General features: G+C 38.6%; 1 protein-coding gene across 1 annotated transcript; it reads left to right on the top strand.

Moving 5' to 3' along the window:
• The first annotated feature begins 146 nt into the window (after window positions 1-146).
• Window positions 147-25,971, top strand: LOC134669386 (TP53-binding protein 1-like). The gene is made up of 11 exons (XM_063526907.1): window positions 147-492; window positions 2,702-2,811; window positions 3,626-3,677; window positions 4,509-6,549; window positions 7,549-7,702; window positions 8,167-8,257; window positions 9,467-9,628; window positions 11,494-11,687; window positions 12,507-12,652; window positions 15,977-16,196; window positions 17,330-25,971. Exons 1-11 carry the CDS (start codon window positions 468-470, stop codon window positions 17,660-17,662), a joined length of 3,528 nt encoding a protein of 1,175 aa, XP_063382977.1. The 5' UTR covers window positions 147-467; the 3' UTR covers window positions 17,663-25,971.
• The last annotated feature ends 214 nt before the right edge of the window (window positions 25,972-26,185 follow it).

The raw sequence follows: 26,185 nt of genomic DNA, 5'->3' as shown, positions 1-26,185 counted from the left end.
CTACTCAAAGTATTCTACTCGTTTAATTTAAAAATAAAAGGTTAAAGAACCAAAACAATTGTTATCAAAAATAAGAAAAAGTCATTAGAAACAATTTTTGAAACAATCTGCAAAATATTTTGGAAGAATATTTTTAAAGAACCTGGCAACATTAAAAATCAACAAGCAAGCGGGTCGGGGCTGCCGAGCGGCCGACTGTTTGACTTTCTTTCGTCGGTGTTTTTGCTTCACGTGTATTTCTTCGTAACATATTTGCCCTTTTAAATATTCTTTGTGAAATATTGATCGTTATGTATTAATACCAGCTCTTGGTCACGAAAACTTTCTCCGTTTAATTGCTTAGTTGCAAAAATGCCTAGTGTTACGGAGTGACAGATGTTTTGAGTGTAGAATCTCGTCATTTCTGACTTGAATACATAGATATATCATAACACTAAACTCTGGTCGTGTTAAGAGAGCTATCAGCCATGGAGTCCGACCCCCAGGAGACGGGTAAGTAGAGTATTTTCAATGCTAAATTCATTTTATTATCTCAATGAGACTTGACGTTCAAGCATATTAACCGCCAAAATCCAGAAGTCGTTCATGTAATTATGACATGGCATGAATTTCAATGGGCTTTCTTCAGTTGTCTTTTGTTTTACTTAAGTATTCTTTGAAAAATATAACAATTCGGGATATTTAGTACTTAAAATTCTTAATTTTAACGAAACACATTCGATTTTCGTTTTGCCTTGCCCAATTTTTCTCTGTCATTCAGTCCTTATTACTTGGTCGGGTTATAATCCAAACATCAATATTGTTAGCTAACATAGGTTACAAGTGCATTCATATCTAATCTTTTATTGTTTATGAAAACAATTCAACAACAGTCCTTTTATTACAAGTTTAATGCATATATCTTTTAGTTCAAGAGCAAATATCAGTCATTTTGATAAATGACCTGAATTTTTTAAAGTTAAAATATGAGAAATCTAACCTAAAATATTTACATTTCTCTTGACAAGTTCCTACAAGTTCTGTTTTTTATGATGAGGTCCTTGAGTTCGAACTCTCGACTGGTTTTTTATGTAAATTAGAACTTAGAACCTATAATTATGTAACTATTGGTCTGGAAGGTTTTTTTCATACTAGATTCATATTGGAGGTTCGCTTTAAACTTAAAAATAACAAGTATCATAGCTCTGTTGGTACAGTTAGGGTTGCCAGATGGTCGGGATTTGGCGGGATTCTTCCGATTTTTAGCATGTGTTCCCGATTCCCGACAAAGTGAAAATTGTCCTGAAAAACAGCTTCACATTATAAAACAATAATTTCAATAATGGGCAGAGCAGCTGACGTAGTGCGTAGTCGTAGTAGGGTAATGTAAAATATCGTTGTTTTTAATACAATTACTTTAATTAAAATGTTTTTTTTTCTCGACTTAAGTCCCAAAATCCCGAGAAATTCATATTTTTTCCCGATAATAGCGCCTTTCGATCTGGCAACCCTAGGTACAGTCGCCATCAGATCAGATATATCTGAGCGGCCAAGGTAGTCACAAACATCCGCACACGCCTCTATTGTTAAGGCGTTAGAGTGAGTGTTCAGATTTTTTTGAGCACCTCGGCCGCTCCGATATATCTGATGGGGACTGTACCTGTTTTTAAAAGTGTAAAATTATACACTGGTTGGTGGTTGGTGGTTTTTGACGACCGGTCTGGCCTAGTGGGTAGTGACCCTGCCTGCGAAGCCGATGGTCCTGGGTTCGAATCCTGGTAAGGGCCTTTATTTGTATGATGATACAGATATTTGTTCCTGAGTCATGGTTGTTTTCTATGTATTTAAGTATTTGTATATTATATATATTGTTGTCTGAGTACCCACAACACAAGCCTTCTTGAGCTTACTGTGGGACTTAGTCGATCTGTGTAAGAATGTCCTAGAATATTTATATTTATTTATTTATTTTACTGGTATAATGTAAGTATGGTAAACTAGACAATTATTTTTTATTAGACCATTTATTGACATAAGCAAGTGTCAATAAGTCAAGTGTAATAATGACTGGCCTTTCAAGTAAGTTGTATATTTTTAAATAAAGTAAAAAATTAGGGACAAAAACTTTTTTAGTAAGTTAAGGTTAAGCATCTTTTCTGTGGACATTATAAAATAAACCAATTTATAGGCTTACAGGCCTTAACCTTATAGACATGTTAAAGCCTTCTACTTCTTAACTGTTGTGCTGTCAGCAGCAGAAGTTGCTAAGCGGACGAGGTGTTCAAAGTTATCTTGACATTTTCTTAACAATAAAGTTGCATCAAGTTAATTTTGAACACTTCGACTGCTTAGCAACTTCTGCTGTTGTCTGAATGATGAAAGTTGTAGACAAATGTATCTAAATCGTAAACTTTTGTAATGTCCACAGTAAAGACCCTTGATCCTTAATAAATCTGGCAGGGCGCTATTCATGAATTACGTCATTTCAAATTAGGGGCGGGGGGTCTGGACATCGGATGATGGTAACATGGGGTAGGAGGAAACGAGACATGATTTTTGGATGATTTTAGGGGGGGTGGTCAAAAATCGACAAAAATCGATGACGTAATTTATGGACAGCCCCCAGTCGCAGATAGCTCAGTTAATTAATAAGCTTAATTCTTTAACTCAATGGCCTATAATATTTATTTATTTATTTTATTATTTTGTTCCGAACCTCAAGGCCTGTCCTCCGGAGATGCAGTAAAGACAAACGGTAACACGTCACAGCCGCTGTTCCCAGAGAGCCCTGTTTACGAGCCGGAGGAAGATGCTGACTTGGGGAAGGATGAAGTATGTTATTTTTTAATTTTTTTACATTAAAATATCAGGGACCGAAGAGCTGGAGGCTACCTTGCACAATGTATCAGCATTGCGATACAGCGAGGAAATGCCGCCAGCTTGTTACAATGCCTCGAGGGCCTATTATAGATCTAAGCTAATTTTTAATTTCGTTTAGTAATACCACTAGTATATAAAGTTGGTCAAGCAGATCTTGTCAGTAGAAAAAGGCAGCAAATTTGAAAAATGTAGGTGCGAAGGGATAGCTTCTCATAGAAAATTTGAATTTCGCGCCTTTTTCTACTGACAAGATTTGCTTCACCATCTATATCTTATTTGTAAATGATTTATTATTTTATTAACATCTTATTGCCACCAACTAATTATTCATTACCACTGGTTGTTACCAGCTCGGATTTTTTTTTTCTCACCTTTTACCACTGAGAAACAACTTGGTGGTAAATAGTGGGAATGGCCCATTTCACCACACAATCTAGCCTAGCATGACCTGCGTTGTCTGACCCTTGAAGTCTCAGCTTGACATATGGAGTCACGTGTGGTCAGATTTCTAAAATCAATTAAAATTAAAATCAAAATTTATTTGTAAACATAGGTCAAATAAAGATGTTATACAATAATTTATGTTTCACTATGTTTTGCGAGTTCTGTTTTGAATCTCTTGGAAATGATAGGAAGCCGTCTTTCATTCGGCTTTAAACTCTAAAAGAGTTAAGGCAAAAGAGTGTAGTTTTTAAATGACACCTTAATGCTCATATTTTGATCTGGTATGAAAACTGGGTGTAACGTGAATTTTATAAATTTTCAGACGTCAGCCATTCTTCTTGACGATAGCAAAGAAGAACCACTTGAAGGGAAAGGTAAGTCTTGACATTGGATGCGAATTCGTACTCAGGTCAGGTGTGCGAGCGGGACATGGATATACTTGTATAGCACTGTCACGCTCATAAACCGGAGCGACGTGCGAATTCTTATCAGCGTGATATCCGCGTACGATTATTGGGTATGCACTTTTAAGGTCTAATAAAGCCCTAAAAATATGTTTACACGATCTTGTTGCCTACACACTAAGGTGATGTATATATATTTTTGGCCCTTATCCGTATAGTTATTTTAGACCTTGACTGTACAGCCACCATAAAATATATTTTAGAGAAGCTAATGTGCTCCAATATATCTATACGAGCCTCTATTGTGAAAGCGTCAGAGTACATGTTGTGATATGATAATTTTAAGCATCTTGGCCACTCTGATGGCAACCATGCAAACCAGGTACCTATTCCAAAAAAAAAAGAATTAATCACTAACATTATTTAAATAGTTTAAACTAAAAAAAAAAAAAAAAAACAATAAACATAATAAGAGAGACCTCGGTCGAGAGACTGACCCTTGATCCAACCACCTAGCGAGATGCAGAAGGCGGTAATTTTGGACACGGCGCGTATAGTACGTCGATTCCTCACTCTGCGGCCCTGACCACCGGCAGCTTGGGCCCTGCCCCGCTGCCGGCGGCACCCTAGGTTAGGTTTTTTATAATGTGTTTATAACTTTTTTTTTATTGTTTTGTAAGTGTTTTTATATTTTACTTTTATATTCATATTATAATTAACCTAACTTAAGAAGAAAAATAAATAAAGAGAATAAGATACTTTAACTTAGTCAGAATTTAACAGACGAATTATATTTTACAGATGAGAAACCAACATTGCAATCCAAGAGGAAACTCTCAGATGAAGCAGACGACGGCAGCGCTAAAATACAGAAACTCGATAATACCGAATTCACAGTCAACACACAAAACCTCGACGAAGAAGTATCGGAAATCATCAGCGCAGCCAAGAAAGATATCCTACCCAGAGTTCAAACTCCTGTTCGATCCAGTCCTAGACTCAAAAGGAGCAACAGCGCTGATATCACTAAACCTAAAACACCAAGAACGCCTAAAAGCCGCCCAGCCAGTGTCGATATCACTAAAGAAAGAAAGACCCCTAAGAAATTGAAAATAGACGATATAGTTGAGCGTCCAAGCATTGATCCAGGTAAAGAACCATCCAAAGTTCCTGAAACTATTGCGGAAGAAAGTGGATCTGAAATGAATGATTCGCAAAATTTCCATCTAGTACTATCACCGAATACCGATGACGATGCATTGCCCAAAACTATTACTAATAACTACAGCAGTGATCCAGTATTAGTCAAGGATAGAGAAGAAATTATAAGTCCAGGGAAAATCAATGAAACTCGAAGCGAAGGTTATAACTACTCCGATCAGAGCAATCTTTCGCAACCGAAAAGACTGGAATTCAATAAAGGCAAAACCACTGATCAAGAGAGCACAGATAGTGTTGAATCTCCACCGAGTCCTGATCATTTACCTACGGTTGCTTCAAAGTTAATCTCTAAATTATCTAATGGAAATTCCTCGACACCAACTGAATTGTCATCGGGGAAAAGAACAGATGATAGTGACAGTACTCCTGATATGTTGAAGCTGACTAACAATTTAAAGCGTGGTAAAAATGAGTCTTTTCGTGTTAGTAATAACACAACTCCATCAACTATATCGCCGCTGCAAAACGGGCATGGCAGAACGGATCCTTTATCTGAAACTCAGCCGCAACCTATATTCGATGTCCTAGTAAATTATAATGAAGACGGCGAGTTCCTATCACTGTATGTTGTTAAAACGGACAATGATCTGGGCTTGGATATGTGTCGCGAATACCAAAGATTTTCGAAACGCTTCACAATCGACCCGTATTTAGGCGATGTGTCAGTCAGTACTTCGCCCTCTAGCGTTACTAGCACAGGTATGATCAATCTACCTATCAATAGAACATCTTTCGCATCAACCGTTAGTTCTACTTCAAGTTCAAGTAATAGAACTAGTGATGGGGCGTTCGTAGTTCCTCAACCACCAAGAAAATCAGTTGTAAACCCTATCAGCTCAGTTAAAGGTTTTGATGCTGTATTGAAGAAAGTAACTGATGTTTTCACTCACGCTAAAGAGGCTTTCGAGGGCTACCGTTCGTGTAGTGACGATAAAATCTCAGTTGGCGTCCAAACTACTCCCTCTACCGATTCATTAAGCAACGGGAATCTAAGTCCGGAGGAATCCTGCAAAACTGATAAAGCGACACCAAAGAGTTCTCTTAAGAAAACCAGAGTTAGAGGACGACGGAATCTTTCAAGCAAAACTAAAAGGAATATCTTACCGACTCAAGCGGAAGAGCCAGAATATATGCACGGGATGAATTCTCCAGAAATGGTGCCAACGAATGGAGATGCCGAAAAGATTTTGAAGTCTCCTAAATCTGAGAAACCGCTATCATCGCTAGTCGCAACTCCAAAGTCCGTGTCTAAGCTGAAACAGAAACGCAGACCTACATCTCCTAGGCCTGCTACACCGGTTGAAAAGGCTTTAGTTAAGACGGAGTACCCGGGTTATGCTCCTGACACTGCAGTTTTAGCTAAATGGGTGGATAAACGGTACTATTCAGGAAAAGTTTTAGAGATAACGGAGCCTAATAAATACTTGATCAAGTTTGACGATGGGCAGTCGAAAGTTTTGCTGGATGATTTCATTATATTTGGGGATACGAAGACTCTGCCGTTGCTTGGTCAGTCGGTGTATGCAATGGTTGATGAGGAGCAGAATTATGAGCCGGGTTTGGTGCTTGGAGTTGAAGAGAATGATAGTGGTACTGTCACATATAGGTGTACTACTGATGGGTAAGCTTTTTTATTTCTTTGATATTCTATTTTATTTCACGGCTATCAACTTTAGGATCAATATTTTATTAGACTAGGTACTGCAAAATTAAGAAATCAATCAAGTTAACCATTAAAATCATCTCATTTCATAAAGTGCCTTATTTATTTATTTAACCTTTATTGCACAAAAAAAAAACCTTACAGTACAAAAGGCGGACTTAATGCCATAAGGCATTCTCTACCAGTCAACCTTTCAGCCTTATAGTTGAAGGTGGTTATTTATTATGGCTATTTAGTATTTAGTCTTACTCTTCCTTGTATTTTGTAGCTTTATTTGACGTTTAGCTACTTGAAAAATAAACTGTTTTTATCTTTATCTTGTGTGAATGAAAACTCACTTTATTTATAACAATTTTTAATTTCGAGATGTTAAATTTTTCATTTCTGGTCACAAATTTTTCATTTTAGGCATGTATATAAGTCACAGTTTCACTGTCTCATTTATTCTCCCTTTCTTATTCACACTATTTTAAACGGGTTACTCACTTAATTTTAGATAAAACGAATCGTGAGTAACTAACAGGAGTTTTAAAGTTAAAATCCATTCACACTGTCCAAGCACGTATTTAGCATCAGTCTCTATCTTATCAGAGTCTGACAAAGTCATTTAACCTCTAGCCGCCCAGAGACCTATAAAAAGGTCTCCTGTTCCATTCTAATTTGAACTTTGTGTTGACAAAATAAAATTTCATTTTGCTTGGCAAGGTTTGACGTATGGTCGGCTAGAGGATAAGTCGATTTCACGATAGCAGTACCCAATTTTTATTAATATACACAAAAATATGCTCACTTAAATGAGATAATCAAGGTAGGTACACTAGGTACACATTCTAATCTGAATACCTAACTATATTATTTTACAAATTTAGAAACAAAAGTTTTAAGAATACTTACACATACAATTTCAATAATAATTAGTCAAATGGTTGATTCATATATGTTATTTCTTTCTTCCAGCGACACAGTGGTAATGGTGACCGCCAGCGAGCTGTATTTAACAGAAGACCAGGCGAGATCGCTGAAGGAATCATCTCGTCCTCGCTCGCCCACCTCCCCAGCGACGCCTCGCCGGCGACACCATCGAGAATTAGATCTTGACAACATTATACAGGTAAAGATAAAAAGTGCGAGTCGGACTCGCGCACTTAGGGTTCCATACCATTAAGCAAAAAAAAAAAAAGCTGCAAATAATCACGTTTGTTGTATCAGAGCCCCACTTAGATACTTATTTTATTTTGTTTTTAATATTTGTTGTTATAGCGGCAACAGAAATACATCATCTGTGAAAATTTCAACTGTCTAGCTATCACGGTATATGAGATACAGCCTGGTGACAGACAGACGGACAGTGGAGTCTTGGTAATAGGGTCCCGTTTTTACCCTTTGGGTACGGAACCCTAAAAACTCGTGATGATCACAATTAAATACGATATCTTGGTACAATGTGCATTGCGTCTCACTCTCTCATTAAGCCAAATGTGAGACGCAAATACAGGGGACCACCCTTACGCATCTTATTTTATTTCTTGTGTATATGTTTACTTGTAATAAAATGAAGTTATTTCTTATTTTCAGGGTCCTAGAAGTGCAAGATCGCGGGATAAAGGCAACTCCAGTGCGAAGAAACGCGTGACGTCACCGAAAAGTCCGAAGGCATCCACATCAGGTAATATTAATAATTAATATTATTAAGTTCCAAAAAAATACAATGTGAAGTGAATGGTCTCAAGTAATCTACGCTGAATCTTCCAGTATCTTCTTGGCGTAGCCCTTTAAATAGCATCTAATTGCCAAAAATTTGTCGCGTCCCTACAAGTACATGCAGCCCACACCAATTTTGGTGTCAAGCAGTAGTAGTTGCCGCGCACCACTACGGAACGGGCGCCTGCTCGATCTTGCGCCACCTGGCGGTCATATCTGTCGCAATAGATGCGTTTTGTTGACACTACTACCACAGATTGTATAATAGTACCGCATAGTAGTAGTATAGTAGTGTAGTAGTATTGTTGTAGTTGTGTTGCCTATACCGGCATTAAGTCCGCCTGTTGTACTTTTTTGTATGTGCAATAAAGTTTAAAATAAATAATAGTACATTATTGTCGAGGCTCGGAAGTAGCTACTTGCAGGCTGAGGATTCGTTTTAAACGGACGACCTTGGGAGTCCGTTTAATTGAATCCGAAGCCAGCAAGTAGCCTTCTAGCCGAGTCATATATAGTGCTTTTCTCAAACATGGTGCAAGAAATATAAATATCATAGAAATAATTTACAAAAGCAACATTCTTACGTATACATTTTCACAGAAAAAAGCCCTTGCCGCCTTTTTATTTTTTTAATAAAAAAATAGAAGTGTATTTTTCTGCCGAAAATACGCCAACCTATTTGAGACAGCTAAATAGTCGCGGTACTAATCATCTGTTTGGCTGTTTAATGGGCCTGTGCCTTCATTTGATATGGCCATTTCAACTTTTAAAAAGTTTGGAACTCGACAAATAATGGAATTTGTATGCAACATTGCAGTCCCAAAATCGAGACTGCAATGTTTATAACTTTTTAATTTTTGACTGACCATAAACTACGCGCTTCGCGACCTATTTTTAGACGGCAAAGTCGACTTTGCCGTCCATTTTTGAGAAAATAAATAAATAGTTCATACGAACAGATATTTAGGTATTTCAAAGAAACCTACCGTTTTGATACCCACACAAAAATACAATGGAGTGACCTTCGCGCGCCGCTCTCCGCACCGCGCGCACCGGCGCAACGCTAGGGTTGCTGACGCTTAGAAATGATAAATAAATACCTACTTGAGTAGCGGAGTGAAATAAAACGAAAGCTAAATCTTGAATTAAAATATAATATAATCTATTTTTCCAGGAGTAAAAACGAAAAGCACCCCTGTCAGTCGGAAACGCTTAGCGAGCGAAAGCAGCGAAATGAGCGAAAGCAGTAATTCAGCGCCGCCCGTCAGACTAGAGGAGGTTGCTGGCGTGGAGCCGGAGGTTCAGCGGACGCCACGCAAAATAGACGGCGTCAAAGGTAAAATACTGTTTTTTGAATATTATAAATCATGCTGTGGTAGTCTATTATAAGACAATCTAGGCAATATACTCTTAAGGCTCACTTGTACCATCATAATAACCCGGGGTTAAGCGGTTAAACCGTTAACTTAGTGTCAAATGGTACTGGTAACCATGGTAACTCCAGGTTTAGCTGGTTAACCCCGGGTTAGTGGAATGGTGCAAGTTGGTCTAAGACAACTAAATAAGCGAAATGAGCGAAAGCAGTAATTCAGCGCCGCCCGTCAGACTAGAGGAGGTTGCTGGCGTAGAACCGGAGGTTCAACGGACGCCGCGCAAAATTGACGGCGTCAAAGTTAATAGTACATTATTGCAGAGGCCGGGAAAGGGCAATTCGTGGATGAGTTTCGATTCGTGGACGACGCGGAGCGGAGTCCGACAAAGAAGACGAATCCACGAATTGCTATTCCTGCCGAGGCATATATAGTGCTTTTCTCCAAACATGCGAGGAAATAAGCTAAAATAATTATTATTTAACCATCAAGCATCACTCAAATCAAACCTTCACATCCAAAATGTCAAAAACAATTTCCCTCTTTAATTAATTTTTAAAAGTTAAAGTTACAAACTTATTCTGCCATTCAGTATTCGTTCATTCAATATAATTGTGCAATATAGTTGGTCAAACCAACTTTTCAGTCAGTAAGAACCAGGAAAACTATACGCATCCTTTTCTTTTGGGTGCTAGTACTAGTGTAAGACAAAGATAGTATGATTCTCTTTGTCTATGTTTGAAATGAGAAAGTCCTTTGACAAACTATATAAGCTTTATGAACACGGATGAGATTTAAAAAAAATATAAAAATAATCTTTGATTTTATTAAGCAGTATTCGCACGATCATACACGTGAAATGATAGCTGATCGGGTCGTATAGAAGCGGCTCGCGGCAATAATAATTGGCCGTTTGCGTTTTTTATTATTAAAAAGTAAAAAACACTACAGTAATAAGTTATTACTGTAGTGTTTTTTTACTTCCAGTCCGCTAGAACAGGACAGCGATAGTTTGATGTTTTTTAATTAGAGTTTGACATTAACGAAGAACTTCCCGTAGTATTTTTGCTACAGTAAGGTGAACATTTCCGAGCATATTGGAGAAAAACACTGTTTTTGAATATCATTAATCATGCTGTGGTAGTCTATTACAAGACAATCTAGGCATATACTCTTAAGACAGCTAAAGAAGTGAAATGAGCGAAAGCAGTAATTCAGCGCCGCCCGTCAGATTAGAGGAGGCGTAGAGCCGGAGGTTCAGCGGACGCCGCGAAAAATAGACGGCGTTAAAGGTAAAATACTGTTTTTGAATATTATCATAGAGAAAGTAAGAAATGAGTGCCCACTCCATACATCAGTTTTGGTACCAAAACGACTATTGTTTTCCCAGTCGACATCTAGCGTCGAGTAGCGGAATTATCAGTACCGCTAGTCATCATCATCTCAGCCATAAGACGTCCACTGCTGAACATAGGCCTCCCCCTTGGACCTCCATACGTGCCGGTTGGAAGCGACCCGCATCCAGCGTCTTCCGGCGACCTTAACAAGGTCGTCTGTCTATCTTGTGGGTGGACGTCCTACGCTGCGCTTGCTACTCCGTGGTCTCCACTCGAGCACTTTTCGACCCCATCGGCCATCTTCTCTGCGTGCTATGTGGCCTGCCCATTGCCACTTCAGCTTCCTATTCCGGTGGGCTATGTCGGTGACTTAATAAAATTGTAATATTGTTTTAGCCTGTTAAAATTATGGTTATTTGGTCCCTAATGTCCTAACTTTCGACAACAGAAATGACACAAGTCATTTGCCATTTTAACCTTTTCATTGTCCTCAGCGGGCCCTCTACAACTAAAAGGCGCGGCGAAACAAAATATCGGCAAGAAGAACTCCAAACTAACCAAATTTGAGAACGACGAGGACACAGTGTCGACTCTAGGCCCAATCCCAGGGCCAGACAGTAAATTGTTCGCGGGGCTACATTTCTTGCTGACTTGTACTGAGCCGCCGAAGAAACTCAAGTCTGACAAGGTAATAAATAGCGAACGGTCCAGGTTCGAATCCCGGTAAGGGCATATATTTGTGTGATGAACACAAATATTTGTTCCTGAGTCATGGGTGTTTTCTATGAATATAAGTATTATAACTTATAAGTATGTATGTATTTATCTATGTAAGTATATCGTCGCCTAGCAGACAGCTTAGCTTAGGTTTATCTGTGTAAGATATCCCAAGATATTTATTTATTTTGTTTATAACTATCATGAAAATCTCAATGTAAGGTACAGCTATACCACTTGCCCGATTCCAACAATGCTAATAAGAATTCACAGCTGTACGATACCGGTGTCCTTTCTCAAGCACCGACAGTGCGAGCAGCGTTCACGACGGCCGTGTATCGCGTACTGCGACGCGCCGCGTCGCACGCTGCGCGGACGCCTAGAAAACGCCTAGAGGTCGCACTGTTAATGCTTGAGAAAGGAGACCTAGGCTCTACGAAACTAGTCGCGCGAGTGACCTCAAACAAGTGAGTCTAAATCCTAAAATTATTCAATGTTATAGTTCGTTTTTTTTAGCATTAGAAATAAGGTAAACAATCTTGATGTGTCTTTTAATTGAAAAACACATTTTAAAAATAAGTTACGGCAAATATGTAACAATTATGAATGTAATACGATAATTTATATTCTTCTGCTTTCATAAATGGTAGTTGTTGATTTTTAATAAGCGTTTTTCAGTTAAAAGACCTGCCGAAATCGCTTACCTTCTTCCAAGTTCTTTCTAATGCTAAAAAAAACGAACTATAGTATGTCTCACAACAGTTAAAATTTGATTTCTTTTTTATTCCAGTGCCAAGATACGCGGCATTACTCGTCAGAAGAAGATGGCGAGACGACCGCGGGCACAGATTGCGAGGACCTGGAGTTCTCCGACCGACCCTTTAACAAGGAACGGCTCAAAGAGCAGTTGGAGGCAGGCGGCGGCATCGTCTACAGGTGAGGCCCAGGACCCTGTTTATATTCCTCCACAGACAAGACATCCTCCAGACTGAGCATAGAGCATAGTAGCTCTGCCACAATATACGGTAGTTTTACTCCATTTTCGAGTCGAAAGTGTCTTTGTGTGACGTCCGTGTGTTTGAACGGACCAATCACGACACGGGACCTCGCTCACCTCGTCCCCCGCACCCCAGTATTTTTGGCAGCATCGGTTTCATAAAATAATTGCTCTAAACTCCGTCTAGAGGATTCCTAGTCTATGTATTACTCAAAGGTTAACTGGAGAGATCCCTTAAAGGGATAAGTTCGCCTTTGTACTAATGACGAATGTTATTTTTCCTGTTTTGTTTTGAGTTTTGTACAATAAAGTGTTTGACTACTGCTACTACATTTGGCGACTCAGTGGCGTCATAACGGCGACCCTGTGCTGTGATAATGATGTAACGACATAACAGCAACATCTGTTTTGTCGCCCGTTTAATCTGGCAACACTGGAGTGACCGCTAAAGACCGATTAATCCGTCACAGAGCAACACAGACCTACGTGCATATGCATAAAGTTCAAATTCAGTTTTGACACTTCGGTGACGTGGCGTCCGAGTGACAGCTTTTGTGTTTGACACGGCGTCGAAAAGGTTAAATTTGTGCAACTTCAAATATCAGTTCATATCATATTTGGGAACTAGTAATTGGAAAATCGATTTCTGACAAGAAAACACTGTTTTAAAACTTTATTAAACACAAAGGCGTATTTTTATTTGTTTTACAATTAACACGTTCACCGCCAACGTTCGTAACGCTACGCTCGTAGCCGACCCCAGCGTTTTCCCGCGTTGTAGAGGAAAGCGACTACAAACAGACAACCCACCTAGCGGAAATCCGGCACTGAATGTGTTAAATGATTTTGGGTGTCATTACCAGCCATTTCCATTCAAATGTAGCGAACTTTTAATTATTTCTATGCCAATGTAGCAAAGTGCAGGCTTGAGTATTAATTTGAAACGGACGACCTTGGGATGGGAGATGGGGGCACTAATATGAATTGAATTACCGTATAATGTGCTTACTTTGCTAACATTTTATAATATTACATTATATATTATATCAATTCTGGGTGGATATCAAAGTAACACACACAACGCAATAAATAATGATTTTCGTTGGTTTAATTAAAATTTAATTTTAACCATTACCAGCCATTACGACTTAACAATTTAAAGACATGACTGAAAAAGTATCTGTCTGCTTCGCTACTCCACATGTAGTCTACGTGGTTCCATTTCCTGTTGCTTATTGCTTTGTTGTATACAAGATTAGGCAGCAGTTTGGCAAGGCGCTGGACGTCTATCACTGTTGCTACCTGATCATTTTCACCATACATTATAGCTGTTTTTGCACTTACTTTACTCAAATCGTATTCTAGAGGTGTTACATTCCCATAAACGCGTCGATTCTCCACCGGTCCATAGTCAAATTGCGCAAATTTACCGCTTAAAAATATCTGAGCATAATGCTCTAAGCTCTTTCGAGAAGTGCCCGCTGGATATTGAGTAAAAATGACCGAAACGAATTCTAGTTCTATACCATCAGGATTGTAACCACCGATCATACCCAAGGGTACGACTGAACAAATATTCTCTCCTAATACTCCTTGAGAGCAAAGCAGTTCTACTAATTTCTTCTCTGCATTATGATCAGCAAATAATTCATTTATCCGTAGATTTTTTAATGTCCGAAGGACAACAGGCCCTGCCGTCACTGAAGATGCTAAAACTGGTCCTGTATGGTCGAGGAATGCCACCGGGGCCAGAGCAATTAGCAATTCTATTTTCTGATTGTATTCTGGTCTTAGAGACGATAGCACTAAGAAAGAGGTTGATCCTTGCGAATGAGCAATTGCACAGAGTTTAGCTTCATTAGTTTCTTTCAAGACTCGATCGATCATCGCCGGCCAGTCGTAGTAACCTATTTCGTGAAAGCTGTAATCCCAAAAAGTCTCGTCTGTGTCCGGATTGAGAAGGACATGTTTCCTTCCATATCGGTTGCCCCTGACGTTGCCAGCCCACACATCGTATCCCTCACGCGCCAGGGCTATAGCCAAGGATTTGTTGCCTCTGAGGACCCAAGTGTTCGAAGTGTCGCCTATACCGTGCACCAAGAGTACCGGTTTCTTCTTCCCTGGTATGTGGAAGATCGTCAATATATAGCCATCTTCAGTTACCACTTCAAATTCTTTAGCGTTGAAACCGCATTGGCGTGACAGTTCCGTGAAATTCATTCGGACTTGTTTAGCAACCTTTATTTCACTGATAGATTCATTTGAAGCCAACGCGCAAAATATATTTAGTAAAAATACGAGTGTAACTTTATTTACACCCATTTTCACAAGAAATTTGTATTTATACTGACCGTGACTAGACAATGAGCAACATATGTAACCGATCCGATATAATGTCACTAGATTGGCAATAACCGGTCATTAAAACTTCATCATTATTAAATAAAAAAAGTAGAATACATAGCCTATTATTATTCAGTATATTTATTGCATCGTCATGTTATTAAGCGCGTGTATCAACTAGCGATTATCAGATGTCGTATCTCTAACGTTTTAAAATAGTGATGACATGATTGTCATGGCATATAAAAACGGCTATCATTAAATTACATAAAGAAAAAGAGTAGGAATTAGAAAGCTACCTTGTGGTACGCCGAAGGTGTGTCAGGAAGTTAAGATCTACACCGATATTGAAAAGTCGGCTTCATTCCGTCAAGTAGCTTGTAAACCACAGTGTATCCCCCGGAACCGATATGCTTTTAGTTTCCTCCGTAGGATGGGAAAATTGGAGATCGAGACTGTGTCGTACGCTTTGGCTAAGTCCCGTCCCGGGTCTAACCCTCAACTTACAGCGTTGTGACAATAGGGTGGTTGACAATTTTTTTTAAGGACTAAACGCTCCTAACATGATGACAATACATCGTGACGTCACCATGTAATAGAAGTCGTTTCGATGTATGGAAAATAAGTGGTGAAAACTATGACATAGGTATCTATGACATTTCGAATATCGATCGTCTAAGATAGTACTTGCGTTTAGTGGCAAATGTATAAACTGACACTAAATAATAAGGTAATCAATATGTAAACAAAAAGGCCCTAAGCACATGCTCGCAGGGGCCTTATCAGATATAAATAAATCATTATCTCCAAAATGAAGTTAATTAGAATAGCGGTGTTCTTTGAGAAAGTTACTTAATTTAACCTTAAGAATGAACCCTTAAAATAAACGGACTTTAAAAACTTACTAAATTTTTTTTCAGCCACTTCGATGACGTTCCAAAAGCAAAATACAGCGTCACCAAACTGATCGCCCCCCGTCCCTGCCTCACGGCCAAATACATCCAATCGCTGGCGGCGGACATCCGGTCCGTGACCCACCAGTGGGTCATACTGTGCTGCACGAACAACACGCTGCTGGACACCGATGCGTACGCGCTGCCGGCCGGCTGGTCTATTACCAAGCAGGCGTTCGTTAACTGGGTAAGTCTGTAAAACATGGGTCAATTTCTATAAATTCTCGTTAAAGTGACACTTTTTTAGTGCTCTTGAGTTTAGCCTTCCAAGTTGAATGTTGTAATAGTATCTCAGGACATAGGGTACGTATACACATACGCAGAACGCATTCAATGTAGAACGACATCACTATATAAAGTTATAAAGTCATTAAAATGTGAAGAGCGAAGCAACGAGCGAAGCGAGGAAAATTGTGTTGGAAAAAAAGAAAGTTGTTGGGTTAGTTAGGACGAGAGGAGAAGGGAGCAGTATGTACACACTGGTTCTCGGCCTGTCTCGGGGTGTCTCGACGAGTATGTACAGTCGCCATCAGATATATCGGAGCGGCCAAGGTGTTCACAATATCTGAACATGCACTCTAACGCCTTGACAATAGAGGCGTGTTCTGATATTTATGAGCACCTTGGCCGCACCGATATAACTGATGGCGACTGTACAGCCGTGATTAGATACACATTAAAAACAGAAGGACTATTTAAGTATGTTAGTCATCATGTGTCCACGAATGAAGCGAGGATCATTGTTAAATAAGGTACTTACATAGTTAACATATTTTTTCTATCGCAACATAATTACTATTAAAAAAAAGTTCTTTCAAAATTCGGGTTAATTTGCATAAAATTTACTCATTGAATACTTAGGGGTTATCCATTAATTACGTCACACATTTAGGGGGTGGGAGGGGGTCAAGAAAATGTGACATGTTGTGACATGGGGGAGGGGGGAGTCACAAACATTGTGACGTCATTTTAACTTCATCACTATTCATCAGTAACCGAAAATTAATTTATGTTTTTTTATTCGCTGTACATTTAAATAATGAGGTTTTGGAAGTAGGCAATTTTCGTTCCTAATTGGTTTTGTGTTATAAAATTACTAATATTTATTTACCTAAATTTTTTTTTATTTAAAAAACAATGCCGAGTTAGTATTGCCGATTTCGTTGAAAACAAAATTGCCTAAGATGTGACGTCACACCAGGTGGGGAGGGATTTGCAAAATGTGACCAAGTGTGACAAGGAGGGGGGAGGGGTCAAAAACCTAGAAATTCGTGTGACGTAATTAATGGATGATCCCTTATTTCCTGCTTTTTATTACAGGTACCATCATCAGGCCGACGCAACACCCAATTCTTCAAAGACAAGGTCATCCTCCTGTGCGGCGATCAGGACACATTCGTCAAATTCTGGGAACGCGTGTGCACCCTAGTCGGGGCGACCACGCGCGTCGTCAACGAAGAGGACCTAAACATGTCGGGTGCCCTAGCTTTAGTCACCGAATGGGACTGTCCCCACGAAGTCCAGAACAAAGCTAACCAGGACAATATCCCACTAGTTTCAACCACATGGGTGGTACAGTGCCTTATCGAGGCTAAAGTGATCCCCCCAACCAGCCACGATAAGTTCTCATTTATGTATACGGAGCCCGAATGATCCTGGGACTTTAAGAAGATACTCATTATACGTGAAATTTGACACTTTAGTGAGTGGCGGAAGTGACGCTGTGTAGGTTAAGTGATAAGTGAACGGAGTGGTACATTCGGTATTTTTTGTGATAACTTGTGACATGAATTCCTGGCTGGTTTCTATAGTTCGTTTTTTTAGCATTAGAAAGAACTTGGAAGAAGGTAAGCGATTTTGGCATGTCTTTTAATTGAAAAACGCTTATTAAAAATCAGTTACTATCATTTATGAAAGCAGAAGAATATAAATTAACGTATTAGATTTATAATTGTTACATATTTGCCGTAACTTATTTTTAAAATGTGTTTTTAAATTAAGAAACATCAAGATTGTTTACCTTATTTCTAATGCTAAAAAAAACGAACTATTTATAAAGGCCGACGCAATCGAGCAATACATCTAGAAAAAGAAGGATAAAAAAACATACTAACAGTTTTTTTATACTTCATTGGTTGCAAACAAGCATAAGGCTTGCCTCCAAGGCTTGGTTGCAAGTGTGTTACCGGCATTTAAGATGGGCGTATTTTCTTTTTTCGTCGTTCGTCTTTGTCGTTGGTCTATATCTGTCATTTTGACTTATGTATTTGTAAGAAAGGGATCCCGTAAAGTTTTATGAGTAAGGGGGTAAATATATACTTTGGAAAAAATATAGACAAGGTCCTTGTAATTAAAAATTCTATGTATTTTAGAATTCTTTGCGTGATACCTTTGGAGTTGGTCCATAGCTGTGTTAACCGCTTACCATCAGGCGAGCCTTATGCTTGTTTGCCACCGGTGTAGTATAAAATAACTGTTAGGTCATTTACTGTGATTTTTCTACAGTACCTAACATCCAACGTACTTTCTTTAAGTGTGGTTATACGGCCGTCATATGACAACGATGTCACAAGTTACCAAAAAAAGTCTAGAATTGCGCCTCAACAGTTCTGTCTCAGTTTTTAAGTGACGGATGTATTAAGTGATAAGTGAAAGTGAAAGGTACAATAAAGTGAACGATCAAAGTGAAGTGTACATTACGCGGCTTAATGTTAATTTGATACTAGTTTATAGTAAGAAGATAGTTACTGTCAAGATCTGTACTTGAAATTCAAGCGTCTTTTGTAACATATACCTGTGGTGAGATATTGAAACATTTTCGTAAAACAAAATAGGCTTCTTTACTATAAATAAATTAAATTGTTTCTCAAAGCGTTCATCATCATCATCATATGATGACAGTCAACCGACCGCCATAATTAAATAAATAAATAAATATTATAGGACATTTTTACACAAATTGCCCTAAGCCCCACACGGTAAGCTCAAGAAGGCGTGTGTTGTGGGTACTCAGACAACAATATATATAATATATAAATTACATATGTATATAGAAAATAACCACTCGGGAACAAATATCTGTATAATCATACAAATAAATGCCCTTACCAGGATTCGAACCCGGGACCATCGGCTTCATAGGCAGGGTCACTACCCTTTAGGCCAGACTGGTCGTCATAATTAAACTAAATGATCGCATCAAAGGACTATGCGTCAAAATTGCCCCAAAACCAACAGAGTTGAGAATTAGGTCATTAGATAGGTATTTCTATGTACTTCATTTTGTTCTATGAGCACCAAGCGGAATTCCATTGCAGAACTGAGAAATTGGTATTTTAGTCAAAATTCGTCACCCTTATTACCTAGGCAATAGAGTCCACCGCCGGGCGAGCGCGGAAAATCATTCGGTGTGCTCGTCCGGCGGCGCGCGAACATCTACCCTGCAGCAATTAATTTACTTGGACTCTATTGCCTAGGTAATAAGGGTGACGACATTTTGGCTAAAATACCAATTTCTCAGTTCTGCAATGGAATTCCGCTTGGTGCCCATAGAACAAAATGAAGTACATATAAATACCTATCTAATTACCTTACTCTCATTTCTGTTGGCGTTGGGTCCAGGCTCCATACAAAGTTGCCCATGGTCCTTTGTTCTGTTATAGTTTTTACAGTACAAATGGTGCTAAATGCTACTTTACCGTCCTACGGCGGGATTAAGGACAATACGTGTCTAGTCCAACATTTTAAGGGCTATATGTACTGTAAAACGTTGTACAATACACGTGCGAAAAGGTAATTCGCGTGGCAAAGTGGCAATAAATTGAAACACGACCGAAAGGAGGGTTTGAAACCGACACGAGTTCCTACTTTTCGCATTTGTATCGTAATGACTATGTATTATCTACACCCTTTCATGTAAATCATGACACAAGCACGCTGGTGTCACTAAATGCGATTCTGACACCCATGAACTGGCCTTATACGCAGAGCCCGTGCCCGTCTAACGAACGAACGAACGAAGTAGGGAAGACCGAGGAGAGTTGTGACAGAGGATACTTGTGATATTATCGATTTTTTGGAATCTATTAACTAGAAACTAGGTCGCAATAGCGCGCGTTTGTTAGTTCAAGCTACGAGCTAACAAACGCACACTGTTGCGACCTAGTTTCTAGTTAATAGATTCCAAAAATCGACGATGTCACAACTCTCCTCTGTCACAACTCATCTCGGTCTCCCCTAATATATAATTCAATCGATTATAACACGGGATTTTATAGTAAAATAGCCTATTTTATTTGTATTTTATAGTAAAATGTTGATTGATTGTGAAATATAGAAAAATGACGAAAAAGCCAAATGTATACGTCTTGGAACCTTAAGCTGCAGGTATTCCTAATTTTTAATAGAGTTAGACCAAGAAAAGGCTGCAGCGATTTTGATAGCCCACGCAGTGCAAGTGTTATTTTAAACGTCAAACTTCTATGAAATTATGACGTATAAATAACACTGCGTGTGTCAAAATGGCGGCAGACTTTTTTTGGTCTAACTCTAGTTAAACATAATGAAATTATTATCTAATGACTAAATTGTACTGAATGTAATAAAATTGGTATTAATGTTCCATAGGAATGATAGAATAAATAATTTAATTTGACCTCAATAGTTTTAAGTCGCAATTGGTTTCTGGATCTCGACTTTTGTTGCATTTGTTTTCATTATTTGTTACCATAGAAATGACAAGAAAATAATGATTCTTAACCTTGTAGGAGGTAGAGATACAATAGAGAGTACTCTCTCCAGGCGGGCGTTATGCCTGGGGACCGAAGTCCACTGAGAGTTAGTCGGAAGTTATACCGGGTATGGCATGTAACATGAGCAAAAAATTTAACTGTAGGCTGCACTCCTCATACTGACCAACATTTGTTCAGCGACTTTTAAAAATAACTTGTGGTGTGATTTTTAATACACATTAAAGTTTATTCTAAGACGCAATGTATTGCGAATTTTGTTATGTTTAAGACGTGACAAGCAACGTCAATTACAATGAAATGGCGTGGCGATGGCGTCCATTGAAGATAATATTTATTTTGTATGAAAAATAGGGAGTCTAAATACTTCATAATTTTTAAAAGTTGTTGAACAAAACTGTTACCGTTTGAGGAGTGCAATCTATGTTTTAATTATTTGCTCATGTTACAGGCCACACGACCCGGTATAGCAACTGACATTTAAAACTCCGTAAGCGCGATGTAGGTATCTTACTAATTGCGCTCTAGCTCCCTAACGCCATCTGTTAGATTATTAATGGCACGACGTTGGCACTGACAGCTAGAGGATTCGCCACAACCTTTTGACAGTCACGTCAACTGACGCGCGCGGCTACAACCCAATATCAACCGTCGTGCATTCCCATAAGGTTCACTATGGCGTGCCGCACACGATACGTGAATTTCAAAGGACTAATTTACTTTTTTTTATATGTGGACTTTATAGTATTTTTCAAACTGGAAGGCCCGATAGATGTCATCTCCATACAATTGTGACGTCCCACGGGTAAAGGTACTTTATGGCGGTTGGCGCTCACGCTATTATTAACGCCGCTCCAATATTATTGCGGCGCTATGCTACGTAAGCGCCAGCCGCCATAAGGTACCTTTTGCCGTGGAACGTCACAATTTATAACCTAAAAATGCCAAATGTCGCAAAATTGTATTGAATTGACATTTATCATCCTTTCCAGTTTGAATAATACTAAAAAATACCATGGTATAGAACAAAATTAGGTTTTATAATAAAATTATGATTCTTATTCCACTATGTTCGTAACTTTTGGAATTTCCGTAATTATGTAATCAGTATTTTTTGATCTTTTTTTTTTAAATGTATTGAATTGGCGAAGTCATAGGAGTGTATTAAAATTAACATCATTGTAGTGTTAGGTATAATACAATGAGAAAGAATATATCATTCTTAAATATGTATTGTGTTAGAGGATGAATTGCCTATTGACACAAAATGTACTCAATGTATTAAAGTTTACTGTCAAATAAAAGAGCTGTCCAAAACTGCCAAGACCCAGTTTTATAGAAAAAGGCCAAAGCATTCTTTTCAATTTGATTTAACATAATCCGTGTAGACCAAGGTAAGTCTGCAGTGATTTTGATAGCACGCGCAGTGCAATTTATACGTCATAATTTCATAGAACACTTGCACTGAACAACAAAATCGTTGCAGACTTGTCTTGGTCTATTTAGACCTAATATAATGTAAATGAAAATAATATTATAAACTGTTATCAAATGAAAATAAAATGTTTACTGAGGGCCTTCGACGTGTTGCCTCCCTGTCACACTTACGTACGAATTTACAAGTGCGACAGAGAGGCAACACGTCGAACGTGATTGGCGGTAGGCCCTCTGATACACAATGCAATGTTCAAAATTTCAGAGTAACGTGATTTCATATAATTGTTATTATTATGATGATATTTAACATAGGTAGGTATATGTAATCATAGTTGAGCTGTTTGCTCAAGTATTTCGCACATTTAGTCCAGGCAAATGTCCTGTGGCTTTAGGGGCTATTCATAAATTACGTCATTTCAAATTAGGGGGGGGGGGGGGTCTAGACATCGGACGATGGTAGCATGACTTAGGAGGAAACGGGGTCATTCGAATCGTCAAAAATCGATGACGTTATTTATGGACAGCCCCTTAGCATAGAGAAAAAAAATACATCAAATCTGATGTATGGAGTGAACACTCTATTCCTACTATATTTCTCTATGGTTTTAGGCAGTTTTCCGTCAGTGTAATGAGGCGAGATGCAAGGAGTATTACATCATGTAATATATTAAAACCTACAAAACTTTTTTTTTTTATATTTCAGGACATTTTTTACACAAATTGACTGAGCCCCACGGTAAGCTCAAGAAAGCTTGTGTTGTGGGTACTCAGACAACGATGTATATAATATATAAATACTTAAATACATAGAAAACAACCATGACTCAGGAACAAATATCTGTATCATCATACAAATAAATGCCCTTATGAGGATTCGAACCCGGGACCATCGGCTTCATAGGCAGGGTCACTACCCACTATAATTCGTTTTTTTTAGCATTAGAAAGAACTCCACAGAAGTAAGCGTACAGTTATTATAAGGCTCTTTAATTGTTAATAATGATTGAATTATCTAATGTAGCACGGTCAATACATATAATTTACTTCGAATTATTACCGCTAAAATTGCCGGATTTGGAACCACATGCTTACTTCTGCGAAGTTCTTTCTAATGCTAAAAAAAACGAACTATAGGCCAGACCGGTCGTCAACTCTCACTAGTGGTCACAAATAAAGTCTTCTTCCTCGCGTTATCCCGGCATTTTGCCACGGCTCATGGGAGCCTGGGGTCCGCTTGACAACTAATCCCATGATTTGACGTAGGCACTAGTTTTTACGAAAGCGACTGCCATCTGACCTTCTAACCCATAGGGGGAACCAGGCCTTATTGGAATTAGTCCGGTTTCCTCGCGATGTTTTCCTTCACCGAAAAGCGACTGCTAAATATCAAATGATATTTCGTACATAAGTTCCGAAAAACTCATTGGTACGAGCCGGGGTTTGAACCCTCGACCTCCGGATTGCAAGTCGCACGCTCTTACCGCTAGGCCACCAGCGCTTCATAAATAAAGTACTGTAAATAATAAATTGCCATTCGCTATTAATATTTTTTATCTTTATCTTTATTTATTTATTTAATCTTTATTGCACAAAAGAAAAATCTTATAGTGCAAAAGGCGGACTTAATGCCATAAGGCATTCTCTACCTGTCATTTTGTTTTTTTGTGTTTATCTGTCATTTTGACTTATGTATTAGTAAGAAAGGGAGAAAACATAAATTAACTAATTCAGACTCGTAATTTTATAAGGGGGTAGCTCTATATACTTTTGAGAGTAGAGTTAAACTTTAGTGGCGCCATCTATGTTGAGATATCAGTTCTTAACTTTTTGCCTCTTGCATTGACGCTAAGCGCCACTTCCACCATCCCACTGACCCGGGGTTAACCGGTTAAACCTGGAGTTGCCATGGTTACCAGTACCATTTCACACTGGGTTAACGGTTTAACCGCTTAACCCCGGTTTAGTGGGATGGTACAAGTGGGTAGGCCCACAAACCCAGTGCTCTATTTATGTGTACTACCAAAATAATATTTCTTCTGACATTAATATCCTATTCTATTTTTGGTCAAATCGCATGTGTGAAATTTGTACATATATCTAATATTGTAACTTGAATTGTAAATATATTATCTAGGTCCAATACTTTAGTCTGATCGTGTGTTAAACTGTACATAACTCGGTGGTAGAATTATTCTAAAATTTCTAAATGCTATGTATAATTTAAACATTTACTTGAAAGTCTGATATTGTTTAGTTTTCGAATGTATTTTCCGATGATTTAATAGGGTCGGCCGGTCAAATTTAACAGATGACGCCAGCGTAGTTTGCCCTGTCAGTCCCTAGAATTGTGTCAAATGATTGTTTTTTTCTTATTTAACGCCCTAGCGTCCAGGTCCTTAAGCCAAATCTCATGGAACTAAACTAGGGATAGGGGCAGGCTATGATGGCGCCATCTATGCAAACTTGTGACAGTCAACCCTATTGACTGTATATGTCTAGGTAGAATAGATATATGTTTAAAACATAGTTACGATCCACTAAGTATGTATATGGCTCCTAAAAGTACCCATATTTAAAAAAACCTGTCCTATCTTCTTAAAAAGGGGTTGTGCACAAATCACGCGAGGCTACTTTTGGCACAACCCCATTAAGAGGCATTGTGAAATAAAATACAATGTCAAAAAATTATCCAGTTTTTATAAAATCTATACCTACCTAATTTTGTACTGCTGTATTGGTAGCTACGGAATATAATACGAAAAAAATACTGAATATATGATTAATTGACGTTAGACGTAATAGTAATTCACTGATAATGTTTTCATATAACAAAATCAATAGTATATTTTAGAATAAATATGAACGCGCAGAACACAGGTGATTTAGTGAAAAATCGTACGCTTTTACAAATATATTTGTCTGGCTCGCAATGACGATTCTCACAACTAAAAATCTAAGAAGTTTACGAATTATCAATGAAGGCCAGAGCTCACTGGATGTATGTGCACGCACACGGCACGCAAGCGGTGTGCCGTCTCCCATAAAACACAACACGCACATGCACTTATCCGCATATCATTTATATCTAAGGTCTGGCCTTACGGGCACTAAAAATTGTACTAAATAGTTCAGCGGTGTCACTTGCGAATTCGAGCCAATCGTGCAGCCTAACGCAACTAATTGCGACCAATCGCGCCAGTGATGCGAGCTCGTCTACCAATCGCACGCGTGATGCGAACTCACCAACCAATCGCGATGTAGCGGTGTCACACCGCTGTACTGGCCCCATTCTTATTTGGCAAGGCCAGTACTTAGATATCAACGGCAATGCCGCATACGCATCCGGTGTGCACAGGCATATAACATGCAGTACAACAGATAGAGTACGTCTGCCCAATGCGGTCCCGTGTTCTGCGCTTTACCCAGTGTCTTAATCGCGTTCGAGACTCACAATTTTAAACAAATGACATTCTAAAACAAAGTACCTAAGTATTTTAGACGTTGCCTCGACGGGGATCGAATCCCCACCGTGACCCCAACAGGCATCTATTGTATGCTAATTGTTAGTTTAAAACAATGTGCTTAGCTGTAAATGGCATTTGTGAAATGTTTCGATATTTTTAGTTTTTTTTTTATAGGTATTGAACGTGTTAATTATTTTTAAATTACTTATGTTGCATTTTGCAGGCTTTTTTGAATTGTTTTCGTTGACTTGTGTCGTTAAGCGATAGTGGGTGTAATTATGTGTAAACTCAAAATAAAAATCATTAATGAATATCATATTTTTATTATTAATTACCAAAAACCTTTGACTCCAGTAAACCCAGATAGTTTGCAACGGTTAAATAGTTATTTGTTTTACAAGGGGGCAAAGTTGTTGTTTAACCGCTCGTGCTAATATTGATACCCGAGCGAGCGAAAGATTCCGAAATTGAACCACGAGCGTAGCGAGTGGTTCGAAAAATGGAATCTTGAGCGTTGCGAGGGTTTC

The sequence above is a fragment of the Cydia fagiglandana genome, chromosome 12 (genome assembly GCF_963556715.1).
Source record: "Cydia fagiglandana chromosome 12, ilCydFagi1.1, whole genome shotgun sequence".
Classification (NCBI taxonomy): Eukaryota; Metazoa; Arthropoda; class Insecta; order Lepidoptera; family Tortricidae; genus Cydia; species Cydia fagiglandana.
Note: the sequence above shows the minus strand (reverse complement) of the source record. Positions and strands in the feature narration are given on the sequence as shown.

Excerpts from the sequence above, each read along its gene's own strand:
- LOC134669386 (XM_063526907.1), top strand. The coding sequence starts at position 468 with ATGGAGTCCGACCCCCAGGAGACGG. Across the intron at positions 6,550-7,548 it reads TATAGGTGTACTACTGATGG|CGACACAGTGGTAATGGTGA; the intron begins GTAAGCTTTTTT and ends TCTTTCTTCCAG. Across the intron at positions 7,703-8,166 it reads ATCTTGACAACATTATACAG|GGTCCTAGAAGTGCAAGATC; the intron begins GTAAAGATAAAA and ends TCTTATTTTCAG.